This window comes from Galleria mellonella, unplaced genomic scaffold (assembly GCF_026898425.1).
Source record: "Galleria mellonella isolate WM207_F2 unplaced genomic scaffold, CSIRO_AGI_GalMel_v1 utg93, whole genome shotgun sequence".
NCBI classification, from domain to species: Eukaryota; Metazoa; Arthropoda; class Insecta; order Lepidoptera; family Pyralidae; genus Galleria; species Galleria mellonella.
Genome location: NW_026442176.1, coordinates 3,312,896 through 3,329,571, shown reverse-complemented (window position 1 = coordinate 3,329,571; position 16,676 = coordinate 3,312,896). Strand labels below are relative to the sequence as shown.

At 35.1% G+C, this 16,676-nt stretch overlaps 1 protein-coding gene across 1 annotated transcript in view; it reads left to right on the top strand.

Moving 5' to 3' along the window:
- The window catches only part of LOC113516863 (protein spire), a 251,706-nt gene that overhangs the window by 134,035 nt on the left and 100,995 nt on the right, over positions 1 to 16,676 (top strand). Inside the window, exon 3 of the mRNA XM_052902561.1 lies at positions 15,033 to 15,159. Within this exon, the coding sequence (XP_052758521.1) occupies positions 15,033 to 15,159 (127 nt within the window). The remainder of the gene's footprint in view (positions 1 to 15,032; positions 15,160 to 16,676) is intronic.

Below are 16,676 nucleotides of genomic sequence, written 5' to 3'. Positions count from 1 at the left end.
CTATAACCTGCTCAGGAGTATGAAGAATAATTGTACCAAGTTTCGTTAAAATCCGATGAGTAGTTTTTCTTTCTATAACGAACATACATACAGACAGACAAAAATTTTACTGATTGCATTTTTGGCATCAGTATCGATCACTAATCACCCTCTGATAGTTATTTTGGAAATATATTTCATGTACAGAATTGACCTCTCTACAGATTTATTATAAGTATAGAAGATAAGAATAATATATTAGAATTTAATGATTCTCAAAGTAGATACTAAAGGATGGTTTTATCGATAGCTTCACATGAAAGTTTATATACAAACAACCATAGAGTGTGTGAGTTCGAGTCTATGCCATAGCGAAGATCGAAGTTAACATCAATTTGCATCAGGAAACGGGTTGGCGCCGACCTGCGTCCATTCTGCAGTCTTGCCATATTTGCATAGCACTTTCTATTTCCGCTAGGTGGCGCTGTTGACAACTCCTTGTTGTGTAACTAAATGCCTCGTTAGCCGTATCATTGTTCTGTCGTTGATTCCTTAATGAGGTTATTTTAATTTGCAAATTTTAGGTGTAAATAGATAGTTTGTTTTTTTTAGAAACCTTTCAACATTACAATATAAAGTTGGGATTACTAATAAGCATAGCAATGCCAAGAATAGGTTATTATTTTTAAATTCCCAAGGGGAAAAGGTATCGTGAGAATTTTTTATTAATCAGTCAGGGGAAAAATATATACATTTAAAGGCGAAAGGGTCTGGTAAAAGCAATATTTATAAGAGAATTAATTAATTTAATCCTATTCCTTTTTATACCACATTGCCGTGTGGTCCCGGCATAGAATGAACCACCAATTCCTTTCTCGTGGGTGTTGTAAGAGGCGACATAGAGAATTTAAGGGTTAAGGTAATAATAATATATATAGGTATAATAAGAATAACTGTGGTTGCCAACCCGCCTGCTAAGCCTGGCGACTATTAGCAAAACCCCCCTAATAGGTGAAGGCGGGGGGAAAGGGATCGTTAGTGATGGAGACTGAGAATCCCATTTTGAAGTCGGTTAAAATACCTAACTTTTTATTCTGTAACAGTAAAGCAGTATTGCTGAATAAATGAACTTATTATAAAAACTGGTTCAGTTAATGGATTCGCTGTAAAACATTGATATAACTGTCCACGCGTTTCGGGAAACATGAAAAACTTTTGTCAATATACCGGACAGCATGTCAACTGTAACCGTTGTGTAACAGGTTGTTAGCATTATTAAATATTATTAACAAAAAAAAAAAAAACGGATTTCTTCATTTAAAGTGATTTCAAAAAAGTATGTAATTCACTTGGTTTTAAAATTATGCTATGATGCTAGTATTTTTACATATAGTAGCGTTTACTCCTTGGTTTTTTTGGGTGATAATGAAGTGGTAACTCCGCCTGCGTTATCGGTATACGCTGGCGAGGCACCAGTCATAAATGACAGGTCAGGATGAAAGCAGTTCAGTTAGCCTTTCGTGACGAATTCGACAAGAACTAACCACGATGGTTTCCAGGGGGATCCACGTGGAGATCGACCTGATAGACTATATTGTTAGCAGTAGAGCTGTTAGCTCCCATTACTAACAATCCCTTTTTCCCTTTACTCCTGTAACGCAGTTTTCCTACACTGCGTTACGACTCCATACTAGAAAGAGTGACGACCTCAAATGCATTGCAGAGAGTCAGTGGATGCAGACGTCTCAGGACCGTTCCTTATGGTAGACTATGGGGGAGGTCTATGTCCAGCAGTGAACGGACAATGGCTGAAATGATGATGATGATGACTCCTGGGTTGACCTCAAACTTATCACGATTGACGATGAATATCTCATTCATTTTTTTCTTAAAAAAATACGTGTCAAATGTAATTCGACCAATCCGCGTTCCTTATGCTTACATGTATGTACTTCCCACATCTTTACGACCATGTATCCTATCTTACAAACTTATTCAACTCCTATTGTATAAAACATTAGCTACATAGTAAAGGTATAGGTCAGCCACGCGGCGTCGCTCGTCCCGAGTCGTGAGTGGTATGTCCCTCGTGAATATTTAGCATCTGTGAGTTCTCAGATATTGCTGTCGTATTGTCGACGCGTGTGTAAATTTATATGTAAATAATAAAAAGCATATATATTTTGAACAGGGAATAGGATTTTTTTTCTTTTGTTCTTTACTCATTGAACTTAGTGAATTCATATCGGTTAAAAATTAGAACGATAATATCTCTTAACGCGTACAACTAAATTGAGCAGCTAATCCTTTTGGCGATTTCAATCTTGCTCAAATTAGTAAGTGTAGCCTAAAACGGGTATTATATAACAAATCAGTTTTCCATAAACAAACAGTAAATTTTACCGCATCCTAGTCGCACATTATGTAAGTTGAAACAAAACTACTAAAATTGACTACTGCAAAAACACTTTCACGCTCCGTGTTACACCTAATTCTCATAACTTCGTTGGGACTTGCGCTTCTCTTCGTTATTGTCATGCAAATTTGGCAGTTGCCATAATTTGCGAGTAGAGCGTAGTCGGAACAGAAGCATTTCCGTTTTACGAATTTATGAATATTCTCAACACGATTATCGATTTTTTGTGTGTATGTTACGTGGATCTTCGCTAATTTTGTATCAATTTCAATTATTCAGATAATTATTTATTATAATTAGTTTTAATTGTACCGGTGACTTTGTTAACTCGTGATTAGATCGGTATTAATTACCCGACTGTCGAGAAAAGTAGGGTTATATTTATAGATCGAATTAGGCTTTTAAATGTGTTGGAATTTTCGTGGCATAATTAATTTTAATAATACTGATTTTTGTTAATAACATCAGAATACCTAAAATATTATATATATATTATTATTATTATACTGTCTGTTAGTAGGTATAATACCTTAGTCTCAGGGATGGCAACGTATGTGAAGTACCAATATCAGTACGTAATAGTTTAAGTTTGCCAGTTTTCATTGGGTTGGTCGCCAATTGTATAAAAGTACTAGCTGTTGCACGCGACTTTACATGCGTGATAAAGTGTATCCTCTTTACGTTGAAATTTAAATAAAGTCATTCACAGCTGCTGCTCATGTTATAAAATAAACATATGTTCCAAAACTCAGCATTGTAGATTTATAGTTTTGTATGTGCATTGATAGTTAGTCAGGACAAACTATTTTATAAATAAAGATACTTTGCCTGTGCCCAAATTCACGTAGCAAGCCTTTTAAATGTGTAATCAACCAGCGGGTCTACCATGAAATGAAATTCCGAAATTTCGGACTCAATTTCGTGTTTTTGTTTATACCAAAATCGAACCAATAAATGAAGTTTAACATTTCGTTCGTCATACATCCTATCATAAAAGTCCAAAGGAACAATATTTTAACATTTTTAATATTTCCAAACGGCATGTATTATGTAATTTTAACATCAAATTTCTGTTTCGTTTGGCTTCGAAATTTCGGAAAACATTTCACGGTAGGCCCTCTGTTTAATATTATTTTGTTGAAACAATAATGACATCTGACGGGCAACAAATCAAATTATGTGGTGTACACACAGCTGAATTGCGTTAGTTCAATTAGGAACAGCAGTCAATGTGTCCCACACTTACGGGTCAAATGCCGTACTATCGGGCGTACTGAATCATTTGATTGTACTTTATTTAATCTTAAAGAATTACTGGTGTGAGAAAAAAAAATATTGACTAATAAATTCACTATTCATATATTAAAACAATTCGGTTTTTAAAAAAATACATAATACAGATAAATGACAAAATACAAATAAATTGTTAAAATCAGTTTTAACAATTTATCTGTATTTTGTAAAGATCTCAGGATCTTTCATTAAATTGTAATTTATTTTACTTCTGCCTATCCTGAACTGTATTTTATGATATTTATAGTATTGTTTTGCGTTTAATAACAATAAATATGTAATAAAATAATCCACATATAAATCCTACTACTAATCTGTAGAGAGATCAATTCTGTACATGAAATATATTTCCAAAATAACTATCATATCATCGATACTGATGCCAAAAATGCAATCAGTAAAATTTTTGTCTGTCTGTCTGTATGTTCGTTATAGAAACAAAAATTACTCAACGAATTTTAACGAAACTTGTTACAATTATTCTTCATAATCCTGGGCAGGTTATAGTATACTTTTCATCACGCTATGATCAATAGGAGCTGAGCAGTGAAGGGAAATGTTGGTAAAACGGGAGAAGTTACTCCATTTTTAAGCTTCCATAGCGTGTGCAGCCTTAATGGCCACTTTTTAAAATGTAAAAATGTCCACCCGTGCGACGCCGGGACGGGCCGCTCTAAATAAATAAAGCATGATACAATATATCTAATTGTTATAAAAGTGTATACTTTTCTTTTTGGAAATTATGGCAAAATAAATATAAATAATTAATATTTACCGTATGGTCCCATTGTATGGGCCCCCTCTTTCTTTAGAGTGATTGTCGTAAGAACAACTAATAGAACTTAATGATAGATGGGTAGCAGCGTCCCTTTTAAAACATCACGAAAAGACTAACTACGGTTGCCAATCCACCTGCCAAACATGGTAACTACTAGCAAAATCCTATAAAGTAAACTGCCATAAGGAAGGGTCCCGTTCCTTATGGTAGTCTGTGGAGGAGGCCTATGTTCTTCAATGGATAGATAACGGCTGATAATATCAATTAATAAAATGGATGTCATAATATGTAATGATATATAAAACAACGGAAATTGGAGATTTTTTTTTATGGGTGAAAATGGTATAGTAACCCCGCCTGCGCTAACGGGATACGCTGGCGGAGCACCAGTGAAGGGTGATAGATGAGAATGAAAACAGGCCAGTTAGCCCATCATGATAAATTCATCAGGAATTAACCATGATAGTTTCCAGGGAGAAGCGCGAGGAGGTCGACCTAGTTGGGTATATTGCTAGCAATGGGATTCTCAGTATCCATTACTAACAATTCCTTTCCTAAAAAATATATTGTATAAATACAAATATAAACAAGCGAAACTGCTAACCAATTGGACAATTTATCGCACCTCAAAAGGCACAGTTGGCCGCGCATATTGTTACAATCGTGGTAACAATAACTGTGACAGGCGACAAATCAAATTAATTAAGTGTCTGAACGCAGTTATGCTTCGCTGTAATTCTATTTTAAATGGGAACACACTAGTACATCTCATTTTATATGTACCAGTGAGAGATTTTATGTTTCGGTTTGAAGGAGGGATATGGCAGAGAAATTATAGGGTACAGAGACAAAATAACATAGCTCACAGGTGTGGCGACGCATGAGGTATTACAGTGTAGGTAACAGTACTTATAGAAATGAGAAGCACTATGTTCATCAAAGGATGCCGGTTGCCTTTTTCCATCATGTGGGCTGTCAGATTGTTTGGCAATTTAAGTATTATAAAAAAATCTTAAATCCAAAAATAACTAAAATACTGCGCACCCGCATGCATTACATTGAAAATTGACCAAAACAACCGAGTTATTAGAAAACCACAGCCAAATTTATCGGCATCTTATCGAAGGTATTGTATGCTAATATCGTGCAATATGGGATTGCATGGCGTTGCGTCACACGACGCAACCGTAGCGGCACCATAACAATAACGGCCATTGATTTAATAACTCCTTACAAGGTATTAGTTGTAAGCGATCGTATTTGAATGGCTTTAGATTTTGCACAACGTGTAATAGAACTTATAATAATCTGTTATTTATCGATTTACTAACATCTATACTAAAATAAAATAATAAAGGTCGAAGTGTTAATCTCAGTCTCTTTATCTCTCAATCGTAATATCGTTTTTTATTTGTATTACTATTTGACATTAGCCGACTGTTCTGTGGATGGGTCAAATATTTATTTGCTTGTTTATAATGTCAGCTTATATTTCATTCATGTCATAGCTGCATTTTATCTTCATGGGTATACCTGTGAAGATAAAATGCTATTAGTGCTTCTGCCTCCAAGTTGCTTCGGTCTGAAGGGAATAATGTGCAGTGATATTACATTAGTCCTCAAGAATAGCAACGCTGAAGTAGCAATGAGCTGGTCACATAGCTCGAAGAACCGACGATCGATGGGAAAGAAATGTTCTTGAGTGGTGACCCCGTATGGGCAAATACAGTGTAGGACGACCCCCCACTAAATGGAGTGACATCAGTCAGTGGATGCAGATGGCTCATGACCGTTTCTTATGGCAGTCTACGGGGTAGGCCTATGTTCAGCAGTGGAAGGAAAATGGCTGAGATGATAATGTTAAATAGCAATGCATGAAGGATATCACAGGCGTCACTAAGTTTTCTTTTTTTTTTTTTTTTTTTTTTTTTTTTTTTTTTTTTTTTTTTTTTTTTTTTTTTTTTTTTTTTTTTTTATAGAACTTAGAATGGCAAACAAGCTGACGGCCCACCTGATGGAAAGTGGTAACCGTCGCCTATAGACATGAGCAGTACCATGGACATAACAGAGTATACTGTTTCGCCCATGATACCCCCCATGCGTTGCCATTCCTGAGGACTCAGGTGTTATTCCTCTGTACCCAGTAAATTCACGCCATATCCCACCCTTCAAACCGAAACGCAGCCATGCAAACACAACTGCTTCACGGTTGAAACACGAATGGGACAGAGGTACCCAAGCAATCGACTTTTGTACAAAGTCTCCCTCTGGTGTGTTCCCTTTTCTGTGATATTCATGATGCTGTTCATGTCTATAGGTGACAGTAGCCACTTTCGATCAGGGAGATCTAATGCTTGCTAGATATTGCAAGTTGCGTAAATAATGAGCTCCCTGCCGAGGTTTTCCTAAGAGACTACAGCATGGGGTTCTTCAAAAGGGGGGTAAAGAGGTTTCTTCAGGGTCGGCAACGCACGCGTAATACCTCTGGTATTGCAGGTAACCACTTACCATCAGGTGGGCCGTATGCTTGTTTGCCACCTCAGTGGTATAAAAAAAAATGACCAGGGACGCTAGAAATAAAAGTGATTGTCACCTTAATAGATAGTTTCAGTAGCTTTCACCTCAATTTGAGAGCAGCCCTAATATATTTTAATCATAATAGCAATTACTTTTCGAAAGCAGGTGCGAGACAAATTAACTGGTCGTACACAATATTTGGTTGTCATGTAGTAATGAGTTGTAAGCAATTTTATAGGGAAAATTACCAGCTAGCCAGTGAGCAAGTTGTCTCTATTGGTTTCAAATTGTTACTATGATAAATTTTACATTTGAGGCTTTTTTTTTAAAACAATTTTATACTAGTGAGTTTGAAACTTAATAAATGGTAATTAATAAAAAAAAATGTAGCAATTGTAACAAAATTTATACGAAGTATAACAATATTTATTTATTTAAATTTTAATGCACAGTAAAATTCTATGTACATTTGACGGACTGAATACCGGACGGTGTTCTCTATCAGTCAACCATTGGGCAAATATTTTTGTAATTTTTTAATTTAATTTTTTAATTTTAAATACATAAAATATATAATATTCTAAGCTATGTGGTCCCGGCGTAGAAATAGGTCACCCTCTCTTTTTCCGTCGGTGTCGTAAGAGGCGGCTAAAGCAACTTAATGGTCGAGGGATGGGCAGTAGCGTCCCTTTTAAAACTTTATTAAAGCCTAACTGCGCTTGTCAAGCGTGACTGCTACTGGCAATACTCCCCATATAGGGAAAGCTTTGTATAGTTAACGGCTTATATAATAATGATAATGATAACAATATGAGAGTAAACGCTATTGAATGAAAAATAATAGTTTTTATGTGATAATTTCAACAACCAAATGTTGTTGAAATTATCACATTATAAATACATACTCTCTAAATGAAATTATTTATAAATCGAGCTATTCAATCATAATCAATTTACCAGAGGAAGACTTTGTACAAAAGTCGTTTGCCTGGGCACCTCTGTTCTATTCGTATTTCTACTGTGAAGTAGTTGTGTTTGTATGGCTGTGTTTCGGTTTTAAGGGTGGGATATGGCATTGAATTTACAGGGTATGGAATGGAATAACACCTGAGTCCTCAGGAATAGCAACGCATGCAGTGCAATCCATGGTACTGCTCACGTCTATAGTCGACGGTTAACACTTTCCATTAGGTAGGCCGTCAGCTTGTTTACCATTCTAAGTTGTATAAAAAAAATAATTGTACTACTATTGGATATCGACTGTACTATTGTCGCGATAACTACTCATTTGTTTAAATTTTTATAAATTTCTATTTCAAATTCAACTAATTTTTATTCAAATACACTTGTTTACAAGCACTTTTCAATAGTAACTTTTTTTTTTAATTTACTGCAATGTTTTAAAAGTTGTCATCTGCTAAGAAGAGCCTGTAAGAAACTCAATAGTTCCTTTTTTAAATTATTGAAATAAATTATGGTATGTAATAGTCATTAAGCTTGTAAATACTCAAAAAACAGAATGCAGCGTGAAAGTTAATTTAAATGTGTACTTTAAATTATTTTTTAAGGTTCCTCATTTGACATATTGCACGTTAATGATTGTAAAAACTTCAAGATGACCGTGTGGGCCGGCTCTTATTCGCTCTTAGATAATGTAGTACAAGCTGAGTGGTCGTATCAATCAAGTCGCCGTGGGAAACTGCGATGTAATGGGCTCCAAGTTTGCTATAAATAGACATTTTAATATTTCATTTACTTTATTTTATAATTTATATTAGAAATTACTAATGATGGTTATGTGGTATTTTTTTCAATAAGTATTTACATTATACTTATAATCAAATTACCAAATCCTCATTTATATTTTTATCCCTCTATTTTATATATCTATGTTGTATAACTAAAACACTGTTTTGCCTCTTTCTTTCAAATAGGGAATTTAGCGCAAAAGAAAGGGGCAAAATAGTTCATTTTAGTTAATACGGCACGTTACGATAAGTAGAAGAGAAAAATATATGAAATTTGTAAAATATTTCATTAATTCAAAGACTCTACAATATATATAATACATGTGCTAGATAACGTCGCGGAAAACTAAAATTTTCTCTACACAATCCTTGCTAATATTATAAATGTGAAAGTGAGTTTGTTTGTTACCTTATAGCGCCTTAATGGCTTAACGAATCATTATGAAATTTGATATACACGTATTGTATGGGATCGAGAAGGATATAGGCTACTTTTTACCCCGGTCAGTAAATATAACCAGGTCATACAGACGAAGTTGCGAGTAAAAGCTAGTTGCATATATTATGCTCCCTCGTTGTACAGACTGATATCGAAGCCATGAGATTTTTTTAAAGGAAGTACTCTGATTGTGAAACTGAATATTTTAACCAAGGAAACATAAGTCGGCGCTTAATAAATAATAGTAAACACAAATCGGAGTTGAGACTAAAACGCCTACAGATTCGCCAAGCAATTGTTACACGATGACTCCGATGCCCCCTCGTTGACCGCAGTTCACTCGGTCAGTATCTCGCAACGGGTCTGCCAGACTAGTGATGTTCCGAGTCAGTCCGACTCGAATACTCAATAGGTACTAAGTTGAAAAGTGAAGGAATTTGCGGTAACATGGCCATTGCTTATCAATTATGATTACTTATAAATATAGGTTCATTATAATTTGCTATATCTTGGGTTAGTGTGATCCTACAAATGCACATACTCTATTAGGTTGACCTCCACATAGACCATCTTTTTTTGATGAATTTGTCACGATAGTCAAATTGACTTGACTTCATTCTCACCTGTCATCACTCACAGGTATCCCGCCAACATATATTGATAGTGTAGATAGATTTGTTATTCCATTTTCATCCTATTATACAAAACCTGTATATGTATTGAAAACTTGAATACCTAATTGAAGATATAGGTTTCGAATACAAGATATTCGAATATAGGTCTTGAGTATTATGAGGATTTGCAGCACTCGAATATGTTACTAGTCGCGTTCGTGTTTTCTTAGTTTTTATGTTTCTGTTCCATCTTTACGAAGTTTCGCATTTATAATATTTATTATTTATACAGTACTATCATACCTACATGTACAACAATTAGTCCTTTACGTTAAGGTTGTCTTGAAAAGATTGCTCTCAGCAATAAGACCGCCTTACTGTACTTATACAATTGTATCGTTGTGTTTGTTAGCACAAATGGGTTAAAGCTGAAAATCAGTGTTTTGTTTCTTGAACTTCCTTGAGCTTCGACATTTTTGTATTGCTGCAGATCACACATAATAACACAATTTTATAAATCTTATGTTGTTTTATGTATTATCTATTCTTATGAACATGTTGTATGTGATTAGTAACAAACAAATAAACGATATATCTATCTATCTATCTTGCTAATTTCCTATATTATATAATGCAAATAAAGTATACTCATTTATTCATTCATTTATTTATTTAACTCTTTATTGTATCTAATACACAAAAATATACAATGACAATAGAAAATTCAATTAAAATACATTGAGATAAAGTACAGATCAAATATAAACGTAAAGGTAGAAAAGATGGTCTTATCGCTACGGCAATCTCTTATCTTCTTTTTCTTTTTTTTTACCTTTGGTTGGTATTAATAGGATTTAAAATAAGTTTCAGATTACATGCGGTTGATGATGAAGTACGCGAATACTCATGCAAGTACTCGAGTACATACTCAACCGAGTCCTCAGACTCGAATCAGGATTCGATTTTTTTAATCGAATACCAAGAATAGCCTACTCAGTACAACATTATGCCAGACCCTTCTAAGGATCGGAGAGAAAGTCTGCAAGGGTTAAGAGAGCGTAACCTGAGCTAAGTTTGAACTAGGCAGGTGTGATATATAAACAAATTGTTTGAGTCTACTCTATATGGTCACAATTTATTTTGAAGTAACAAAGTCGGAAACTAACCTAACGAGTTTTACTACACGTTATCTAATATCAAATAAATATTTCTAGAAGGATATTAATTCGGAATAAATATTTAAATGCATCCCTTCCTTTCCCGTGGTTGTCGTAAGAATCGACTAAGGGAGGGCGAGGAAGGGCGAGGGGGTGAATGGGCAGCAGTGTCCTTCTTAAAAGATCTCTAAAGCCTAATTGCCAACCTGTTACCAACCCACCTGCCAAGCGTGGCAACTACTGGAAAAACACCCTAAGGGGGAGGCTTATGTTCAGCAGTGGACATTTAAAGGTTGATATGATGACGATGATTTAAATGCTAGAGTTTACGTGAAACTTTATCCGTGTTATCGGGATATGTCCATTGATCCTGATAAAAAGTAGTCTATGTCCTCTTCCATTTCATATAGTATTGTGTATTTATTATTTTATTTAGTACATGTATGCTAAATTTCATAGTGATTGGTTAAGTCGTTAAGGTACTATAAGGTAACAAACAAACTGGCTTTCAGATTTATAATATTAGTAAAGATTTGGTATAAATTATTCTATAAATTTACTTTTACATATTGTTACTTAATGTTATTGTATAAAAATCTCGTTTCGCCATGTCCATTCACTTTAACCTCTAATACCGCTTAAACGATTTTTATAACATTTTGTATGTGTTGTACTATTTGCTCCAATCCCTATTTTGATAAAAAAATCCGATAGGTGGCGGTAGGTGGCAAAATAACTAGGGGTGGGGGTAATATATTCTTTTTTATACAACTTAGAATGGCAAACAAGCTGACGGCCACCTGATGGAAAGTGGCAACCGTCGCCTATAGACATGAGCAGTACCATGGACATAACAGAGTATACTGTTTCGCCTATGATATATAGCAATATCTTTATATTTTAGGTACATTATCTATATATTATAGACTGGTCCAATAACGAATATGATAAAAGTCTGTTATCCAAAAAATAATATTGGATAACAGACTTTTAACATATTCTAAAATAAATATTCGACCAATTTGGGCGATATTGCAATGGGCGATGACCTTTTTTCAGCCATTAATATCCAGCGTAACCCAATATATAGATATCGTATCGATTACCGGATTACCCATGCCTAAAAATAACCTTCGTTGGACATAAAGTTTATGTTCTAGCTACATAAAAGTTATTTAGATTTTTCTTATAATAAAATCAATAGGTACTTAGTATTCTAGATAGGTTGCTGCCAAGCAAAGATACTGAACTAATGGCAGTGGAAACTAAAAATAGCATGAACGTACATAAATAGGCATTATTTTAATAGCGATTACGATGAACCTTGTACTCTGTCGCCGCTATCACCTCACCTTCGTTTGTTCCAAGAAAACTAGGCTTCCTTCCGTCACTGTATAGGAAGTAATAGTGGAGTATCAACCTTTACATGAATAATGGTCCCATACATCGGCCGGAAAGTGCATTAATTGTACTCTTTGCTCTATAGTAACTAGATCCATCATTTATTGGTGTAAAATAAACACTTTTGGATAATTTATTTCTAACCAACAATTTATTTCTAAACTTAACAAAGTCACTATCGGGTAGACAACTAGTAGAAATACCTAATAATTTTCTTTTTTTTTATACCACTGAGGCGGCAAACAAGCATACAGCCAACCTGATGGTATGCGGGTACCGTAGCCTATGAACGCCTGCAATGCCAGAGGTATTATGCGCGCGTTGCCGACCCTGAAGAAACCTCTTTACCCCCTTTTGAAGAACCCCATGCTGTAGTCTCTTGGGAAAACCTCAGCAGTATTACCTGAGTGTTTGTGTATATTTTATAAATTAACTGTCCATTGCTGAATATAGACCTCTCCACCACGTCTGCTACGCTTGGAGTTATTTTACCGTTAACATTTGGTGGTGTTTTAAGAGGGATGCTGCTGTCCATCTCTTGACCATTTAGTTCCCTAAGTCGTCTCTTACGACACCCACGGGAAAGGAAGGGTAGGTCTATTCTTTATATATGCCGGGATCATACTGACATATACGTATTATACATAGAAATAAACAAATAAATACAAGCAGACGTACTTATACTTAAATACAAAATAATGTTTGTATTCTGCGGAAATTGAATTTACGACCATTGGTAAATAAGGTGGCACGTTGAACCTCTACATCATTAGGGTCGTCAGATGTTACATAAATAACTTAACTCCATGTTTATAATTCACAATTTAAATGTTTCTATTAAGCTTAATATAGGACCAAAAATTGATACCCTAAATCAAGTAGTTCTGGCAAAGCACTTATAGAGTTTCTTTATAAATTTTTTCATGCAGCACTCAACAAGCACGTCACTTTACATTGAAATCTACAAGATATATCTTCCCTAGTGTGTATAAAATTACCAAGGCTTTTATTAGTAAGTAACTAAGTATTGTTCCACCATCCGACCGTGGAAAAATATATCATAATAATTAAATCGAATCACTCCTAAACATGAAGGCTCACATTAATCTTGTTTCTAAACGTCAGTTTAATGGAGTGTAGCATTGCAGGCAGACGGGAGCGGTTGCACTTGATGTTGGGAAATAGTTGCCTCTATTAGTTGGCCCCTAATTTAATATGAATTGTTCTACGCTGGAGCTCAACAGATGTAGTTGCAGTCAGCACAATGGTTTAGGCAGTTTTCCGTTCGCTGCTCTGATAGTCACGGTGTGCGCTCTCGCCACATGAGTAAGAATCCATACAGAGTCCAAACTAGATATAAGCGGCTCGCTGTAGGTAGAAGTTACCTCTATTTTCACTTGCGTAACGTCGTGTAAAAACTATATCCTACAAAAAATAGTTACATTAATTGTAATAAAAATAACACAAGATTAACATTTTGATACAAAACAAACAGAATCAATTTTCATAATAGGTTTTAAATTAATTAGATTTAAAAACTATTATCAAAAATGGTTCCAATATAATTATTATATCACGAAACTTATAAAAGGAGTGAGTTCAGAACTTCCTTTTAGAAGTCACTTAGAATTTAATATAATTACGTAATCAGTTTTGGGAGTACGTAATGTGGACCGCTTATTTATACAGTTTATGTAGCTTGAGCTCTGTAGGGATGCTTATTCATGAACCTCTACTGCGTGTAGTCCAAACATAGATTTTTGATACATATGGCCTATTGAACGTCAGTCTTCTTTGGTCAATGATCTCTTGCGTCGAGAAAAAAAAATAACAATTACAATAAAACCCTTTTATTTTCTATGTTTTATTTTTAACAAACTTTAGTTTATTTTATATTAAATATGACATGTACCGTCTACAAAACAGATTAAAATCATCTTGCGAAAATTTTATTTATAACGTTTATATACTTATAATACAAAACATGATAAAACATTATTAAAATTTTGTTCCAGAAACAAAAATAAACCGACTTCAATTGTGATAAAACCAGTTATTTTAATTAAAAAACTAAACTACTGAATCGGATTTAATAAAATTTCCATAATATTAATCTGTAGGTATATCCTTTCAGATAAAAAATAATTTTCCAGTGCGGTTCAGAACTGACGGATTTATGAGGTTACAAATATAAAAAAAAATACTTAAAATTACAAGTATATAAAAAACGAACTGAGAACCTTCTTTTTGAAGTAGGTTTTTTTTGATGGGTGAAAATGGCATGGTAACTCCGCCTGCGCTAACGGGATATGCTGGTGCTCCACCAGTGAAGGATGATAGATAAGAATGAAAATAGGCCAGTTAGCCCATCATGACGAATTCATCAGGAATTAATCATGATAGTTTCCAGGGAGAACCGCTAGGATGTCGACCTGGTTTTGGGTACATTGCTAACAATGGGTTTCTCAGTCTCCATTACTAACACTCCCTTTCCCCCTTTTGAAGTAGGTTGTAAATAATATGGGAATAAACCCTATCAATTACAAAAATAATTGTTGAAACTGATTTAGGATTGGCGATATAATCCTGTAACAAAGTAGCCCCAAATATAATCAGTCGATTTTAGAACCCTTTTTTTTTATTACATTTTAATTTGATTTTTTAAATAAAATCTTATTGCATTGTTCTAGCTGGTGGTGAACTTGGCCATTGTGATTTATACCGCGTTGGACTACACCCACGCCGAGGATGAGGAGCGACTCATCACGCCGGATCTGGAGCGGCTCATCACCGAGATGACTGGCTGTGATGATGCAGGTAAGCGTTGCACTGTACTGATTATTAATAGTAACAATAAAATATGTAATATTTATTTGATAATTTCTATAGAACAATGGAAAACACGGTCCAGTGCGTAAATGAGGTCCTATGTTCGAGACTAACTAGGCCAATTTAGGAAATGAACTCTTCTGAATTGTGTCGGGTCTGAATGTTCTGGAATATATTTTCGGAGGATTGTTGGCTAGTTCTTCATAACACGCCCTGTGAACTAGCAATCGCAGCTTGAGGCTCCAGCGATTTGTGTGTTTGTGTGGTTATAATAATACCGTGCCCTACATTCCCTCTTTTGTCTCTCTCATTTCGGGTATCCCGTTGCCTGTATTTTGATGACCGATCCTCGCTATTTGTGGTGACGATCGGTCTTCAGATATGTATGCATACCTAACAGCAAAAAGCTGGGGAGAAAGGGATAGTTAGTAATTGGATCTAATTTCCCCATTACTAACAATCCCTTTCTCCGGACCTACATTCATCGTCACCTACAAACCTCACTGGTGGGAGCCAGTGTATACTGATAGCGTAGGCGGGGTTACCATTTCTCATCCTTCAACCATTAAACTCCTATAGTCACCTCTTACGACACCCATCGTAAAAGAAGTGATAGTCCATTCTATGTCAGGACTACACGGTATTACATTACAGATTATACTGTTACAATTTGTCACAAAACTAATCAGGAGCACTGCATACAGCGCGTTGGCCGACTGCGTGACAAAACAAAAAGGTGGCAAAGGTGAAAGTTGAGAACCACTGGAGAAAACTAAATTGCAACTAGTTCACTTATAAAGACTCTATTGTGTACACTTTATCATAATAGATATTGAGTAACAAGATGATTATGTACAACTACGACTATAAATGAAATACCAGAGGGAGACTGTAGAAAAGTCGTTTGCTTGAGTACCTCTGTCCCATTCGTGTTTTAACCGTAAAGCAGTTGTGTTTGCATGATTGTGTTTCGGTTTGAAGGGTGGGATACGGCGTCAATATACAGGGTACAGAGGAATAACACCTGAATCCTCAGGAATGGCAACGCATGGGGGGTGTCATGGGCGAAACAGTTTATATACTCTGTTATGTCCATGGTACTGCTCATGTCTATAGATGACGGTTACCACTTTCCATTAGGTGGGCCGTCAGCTTGTTTGCCATTTTAAGTTGTATAAAAAAAAAAAATAGGACTTCGAACGATTTTTTTTAAAGCGATACCCGATTGATCATTATGTATATACTCGTACATGGATATGACTTTCATTTTTCTTTTATTTTTCATATTTTCAACCGACTTTGAAAAGGTTGTTGTTGTTGTGGGTGATCATGGGCGGCGGTAGTCACTTACCATCAGGTGAGCCGCATGCTCGTTTGCCCCCTGTGTTGTAAAAAAAAAAAAGGAAGTTCTCAATTCGCTTGTATTTTTTTATATTTGTTACCTCATAACTCAGTCAGTTGTAAACCAATTTGGATTTTTATTTTTATATAAAAGGATATACTTA